The 5,303-nt window shown below is 31.4% G+C and overlaps 1 protein-coding gene across 1 annotated transcript; it reads right to left on the bottom strand.

Annotated features, from left to right (window-relative positions):
• Positions 1 to 338: 338 nt before the first annotated feature.
• Positions 339 to 3,368, bottom strand: LOC142532313 (uncharacterized). The gene is made up of 3 exons (XM_075638634.1): positions 2,857 to 3,368; positions 1,606 to 1,699; positions 339 to 557 (listed from the first exon to the last, which is right to left on the bottom strand). Exons 1-3 carry the CDS (start codon positions 3,171 to 3,173, stop codon positions 339 to 341), a joined length of 630 nt encoding a protein of 209 aa, XP_075494749.1. The 5' UTR covers positions 3,174 to 3,368.
• Positions 3,369 to 5,303: the final 1,935 nt, after the last annotated feature.

Below are 5,303 nucleotides of genomic sequence, written 5' to 3'. Positions count from 1 at the left end.
ATAGTCAAAAACTTCCAATTTGGACATGTATTTTGTATTTCCGGTATAATATGAGTACAGTTTTATTGTGCACAAAATATTCCTAATTATTTAATATTTGTACTCATATTTACACATAATATACCAAATTAAGCAATTTTTGTACTCAAATATCTGTTCAAAATTGATATGTACCATTTGAAACACTCCTTAAACAAAACATTAAAAAATGAACAAATGAAACACCAAACCTTCCAGAAACAAATAACAATAAATAGAAATACATATTGAAGTGCTTAACACCTAACACAAACAAAACAATAAATTCTCCAACTTAAAAGATTAACATAAACAACAACCTAAACCCCAAGTTTTTTTCCAGAGAACATATAAGAATACAAGACATCAACAAGCACTAAAACAACATGACAGTAAGGCAAACCAAACCAACTCTTTCCCAACATTTTCAAAAACAAAACAATCACATAATGCGTAAACCACCAATGCTTCCACTCGAACGCGTACGACTTCTCACTGGTATCAACATGCTTGATTCCCCTTCCAGCACTCTCTTTTTCCTGTTAAAGTTTCGAAAAATATTTCAGGTGTCAATCATAAACAAAAATACTGAATATTGATAGATACTAACAGTAAGATAGTAATAATAAAAACATTGAAACACCATTTTCATGAAACAATAACAGCTAGTTTATAGCTTCTTTGCAGCTACGTCTGTTATGTCCTCCCTTATGACAACGATTACACTTTGACACACGTGATTCGATTTGCGATGGTATCCTCTTGGTTTTCCTACGACCAGGCTGACTCCTCACATCAGGAGCATTGATTACATTTCCATCATCAAGATAAGACTCATTAATGTCAAACGTTGGGATGGGATTAATAATTCCTCTGTACCTTTGGCGGTACATTTCAATTTTGAAATACTTGTCGCAAAAATCATAAAACGACATCAACTTCGACTCAATAGCGGCGCAAGCATGCTTGCAAGGAAGCTTGTTGATTTGCCAATATCTACATGAACAGGTCATGGCTATCAAGTCAATAGCAAATGATTTTTCACCATCGACTACTTCAAACCTCCAATTACAAGACCGGTGCACTCTCAACTTCCGGGATTCCACATATACACTACCAATAGCTTTCTCCTTTTTTGGACTTAATTCTTTAACCATAATAGCTGTTGATTCACGTCGTTCGTGCATCATGTTCATGATCTGTACTCGTATATGGTCCACCATACCCACGATAGGGAGATAACGAGCTGCTCTAACCCAATTATTCCAACATTCGGCGATGTTATTATTTATAACACCCCATCTATTGCCAAGAAACAATGCATTTGCCCAACTCTGTGGTTCAGAATTTACAATAAAATCCCTAGCAAATGGCATGGACTCCAGGATATTTTTTATATGTTGTTCATGCTCCTGCAAAGATGGAGCATAAACAGCTTTTTTGAATACCGAAGACCAATGCTTTTTGTTATGTTTTGGATAGCTTCGCAACACCTAAAATGGTTACAAAAAAATCAGATTAAATACATCTATTTATACATATAAAAAAAAGAACGTTCTACATAAAAATAAGTAATTGATTATGTACCACTTTCACAAAATTATCAACTAAATGTCTCAAGCAGTACGCATGGTGACTGCCCGTAAATAGTAGATTAACTGCCTTGATAATCCCAGGATGTCTGTCAGAGAAAAACGTGTACTCATTGAATGGAATGCTTTGACACGAAAGCAAAACACTTCTCAGATGATAACAAAACCATTCCCAATTAATATCATTCTCCACGTCCACTAGAGAATAAGCAATTGTGAAAAGATCATCATTGGCATCCTACGACACAGCAAGTAGGATACAACCTTTAAACTTATTTTTTATATGAGTCCCGTCCAAAAAAATCAACGGTCTATATCCAGTAACAAAACCAACTACACATGCGTGCAAACAAATGAACAGTCGTTTAAATTTGTTAGTTTCGATATCAATCTCACACTCAGCAGCACTTCCAGGATTCGTTTCTTTAACAGCTCGACAATACCATCTTAGTCTATCATAGCATCCCTTATCTGTGCCATGAATATCATGCATCGCTAACTCCTTGCCCTTCCACACATTGCGATAGTTTAACTCTACACCATAATCTCTTTGTAAGTCTTTTTGAATTGTACAAGGACGATAAGAGGGCTCTCCTATGAGTTTGCCTTTCACCACATTAGCTATCCATGTTGCATCTGCTCTAGGATGTCCTCTACTACGTAGATTATTTCTCACCACATGTATGCTCTAAATTGCATTTTCGGATCGCAAATATATTGTCTGCTTTGTATTTAGAAGCATAAATTCTCCATCCACAACTAGTGTCAGTACAAGTAACAGTGACTTTTTCGCTATCATTCTTTCTGTACGAAAATGAACGTCTTGTAGAAACAGCATAATTTTTAACACATCTTCTAAAGTCAGCAGCATCTTTGAATGTTTGACCTACACCACGAATGCAATTAATCCAAGCATCTAGTGTATTGCTCAAAGAGGCTTGATCAGCTTCGTTACCACTATTTCTCTGTCTGTCTTCCTTATCAACCCTTACCAATATGATATAAACTTGTTAAGTGCAAGATACAAAAATAACTTAACATAAAAAATTCAAAGTATGGAATGTAAATAATATTAGTATCGTCAAATAATTCATATCATGACAACAAAACATATTTATATTATTATAACATAGAACAAATTATATAACCACAATAATCTCAACTAATGCACAATTTCATGCTTGATAAATTAAAATATAAAAAAATTATCAAAACTAAATAAGGACATAAATCTAATATATTTTACCTCCGAATATTTTGGTTGCGGACATGTTCGTTTTTACTCTCTGCCCTCAATTCAATCATGCTAAGCTTCATACACATATGAAGATGAATCATATTTAGGACATCATCATCTTCGTTCAAAGTCACGTTCATCTTGTGTTGGGGGGCTACGTATTGCAGAATCATAGCTTCAGGAGTAATCTCAGCACATTTTTTTCCAAGCCTCTCAAAAATGTCCAGCAAACTACAACCGCTGAAAATTGAAATCACAAACAACTGTTTCTTGCATTTACAGCTACCCAAAAACGACAGGTTGCAAGACCCACTTTCATATTCCATTTTGCACCTAATACAAAAAACATACAAAAGTAATTGATATGCACATTTCAAGACTTTAAAGAATTTTCAGAAAATTTTTAAACAAAATTAACAACTTTATCATTCAAGAACTAAAACATAAAAATTGAGGATAAAATTGCATTAATCGAGAAATCTAAAAATAATTTCTTCATTCATCTTTACACTGCTTTGTATTCAAATAAGGCAGCCGTATGATTAAGACTATAAGATACTTGAATTGCTTTTATGTTATTCTAAAAAACAATCATAATACAAAACCCTACATTTTCGAAATTCAATCGGTGGAATTCAAATAAATAATGGATTTAAAACAATAAAAAACACACAATAACAATTAAAAAACATAAGAAAATCATTAAATTGAAACAAATAAACACAAACTCACTAAAAGCTGGAATTTCACGAACTACCTAAAAGCTGGAATTTCACGAAAAAAATGAGAAAGTTTGAGGAAAGAAACTCACCTTCACTTTTTGTTCCCTTCGATGAACTAGTTCTGCACGACAATCTTCAAGATTTTGAGCTTCAAGTAAATGAGGTTTCACACAGACCCATCATGGGATTTCTTCTCACGAAGCCGATGGTGGATTGGGGTAATAGTATTAAAATCCCAAATACAGATGGTGTTAGGGATTTTAAGGGTAAAAATGAGTTTTAATTAAAAATGAGGTCAATTAGGTAATTTCATGCTTACGAGGGAGTTAAAACATATGAAATGGTTTTGTCAGGGAGTGAGAATATATTTGTTTTACACTAGGGACTGAACACAAACTTTGAAGTGGTATTAGGGATTTTAATACAATTGTCCCTAATAATAACATTCATTTCCATTCTAATCTTGAGAATTAATTAACGTAAAAATGAGGCACTTTCTGGTTTTTTATTTTCTCTTCATGTGATTTGCGTTCTTGAGTTTCGATGGTATTTTACTCATATTCAAAACATATTATATTTAGTTATTAAAAAATTTTAATTTCTTGCTTCTTTTGCCACACAAGGTTTGCATTTGGGTTTCAATTGGTAACTGAGTCATATCTGATATGTGTTATATTTGGAGATCTTCAAAGCAATATAATTGTAACTATAATTTATTCCATTTAAAATCATATATATATTCATATGACAATTCAAATTAGGGATAATAGCCAAAATTATCCTCTAACTATGCTTTATTTTGTGTTTTGGTCATTCAAATTTGAATTTTAGACATTAATCTTATGAGTTTATTATTTTTTTTATTATCTTTGGTCTTTTTATATAACGGTTAAAAAAATATTGATGTGTTGTCAAATAATACTTACATTCTCGAAAAAAGGCCAAAGACAAAAAATGAACCAACTTATAAGACTTGTAAAACACAAAATACACAGTCAAATATATAAATTGGTTATTTTCTAGCATTTTGTTTTTTTCATTGATATGTTATCACACATCCGAGTAGCGCATGAACATTTTTTGTCATCACATCAACACTCTGAAAAAAACAACGAACTTATAACACTAAAATCTAAATTTAAATTATTACACGACCAAAATACAAAATTGATGACTATTACGACTATCATCTCTCCAATTATATTTTTTTGAATGAGGAAAAAGTCGTAACATTGACATATAATATACAAAATAATTATATCATGCCCGAAAATTTAAAAAACAATGTGCGTATATATTTCATTCCTTCCACGACTGTTAATTTAAAGCTTATTTTCACTTCACTTTTTTGAATCCATATATAATTTGTACCCTTTCTATATCGATTGTTATCTTATTTTATTATATTACCCAAAAATAATTAAATTATTATGAGATTAACATTTTTCATCCCTTTCCAAAAAAAAAAAAAAAAACAAACAAATTTCTCGTCCAGTCATCTTCAATATAATAATTGTAAAAAAAAACTTTTATGAGAATTTTTTAACGTTAATTTTTTATATAGATCTCTAACTCGATCTATTTCATAAAAAAAATATTATTATTTTTATTTTAAAAATAATATTTTTATTGTAGATATGAATCGGGTCGATCCGTTTTACATATATATCCGTGAAATCGTCTCATAAAATATCTACTCATAAAACTTTTAATTGCAGATATAAATCGCGTCAA

This window comes from Primulina tabacum, chromosome 18 (assembly GCF_025594145.1).
Source record: "Primulina tabacum isolate GXHZ01 chromosome 18, ASM2559414v2, whole genome shotgun sequence".
NCBI lineage: Eukaryota > Viridiplantae > Streptophyta > Magnoliopsida > Lamiales > Gesneriaceae > Primulina > Primulina tabacum.
Note: the sequence above shows the minus strand (reverse complement) of the source record. Positions and strands in the feature narration are given on the sequence as shown.

Coding starts and splice junctions, on each gene's coding strand:
- LOC142532313 (XM_075638634.1), bottom strand. CDS start 3,173: ATGGAATATGAAAGTGGGTCTTGCAACCTGTCGTTTTTGGGTAGCTGT. Junction 1,700..2,856: donor CGCAACCAAAATATTCGGAG/GTAAAATATATT, acceptor TTTCTCTGACAG/ACATCCTGGGATTATCAAGG. Junction 558..1,605: donor TTGATAATTTTGTGAAAGTG/GTACATAATCAA, acceptor AAACTTTAACAG/GAAAAAGAGAGTGCTGGAAG.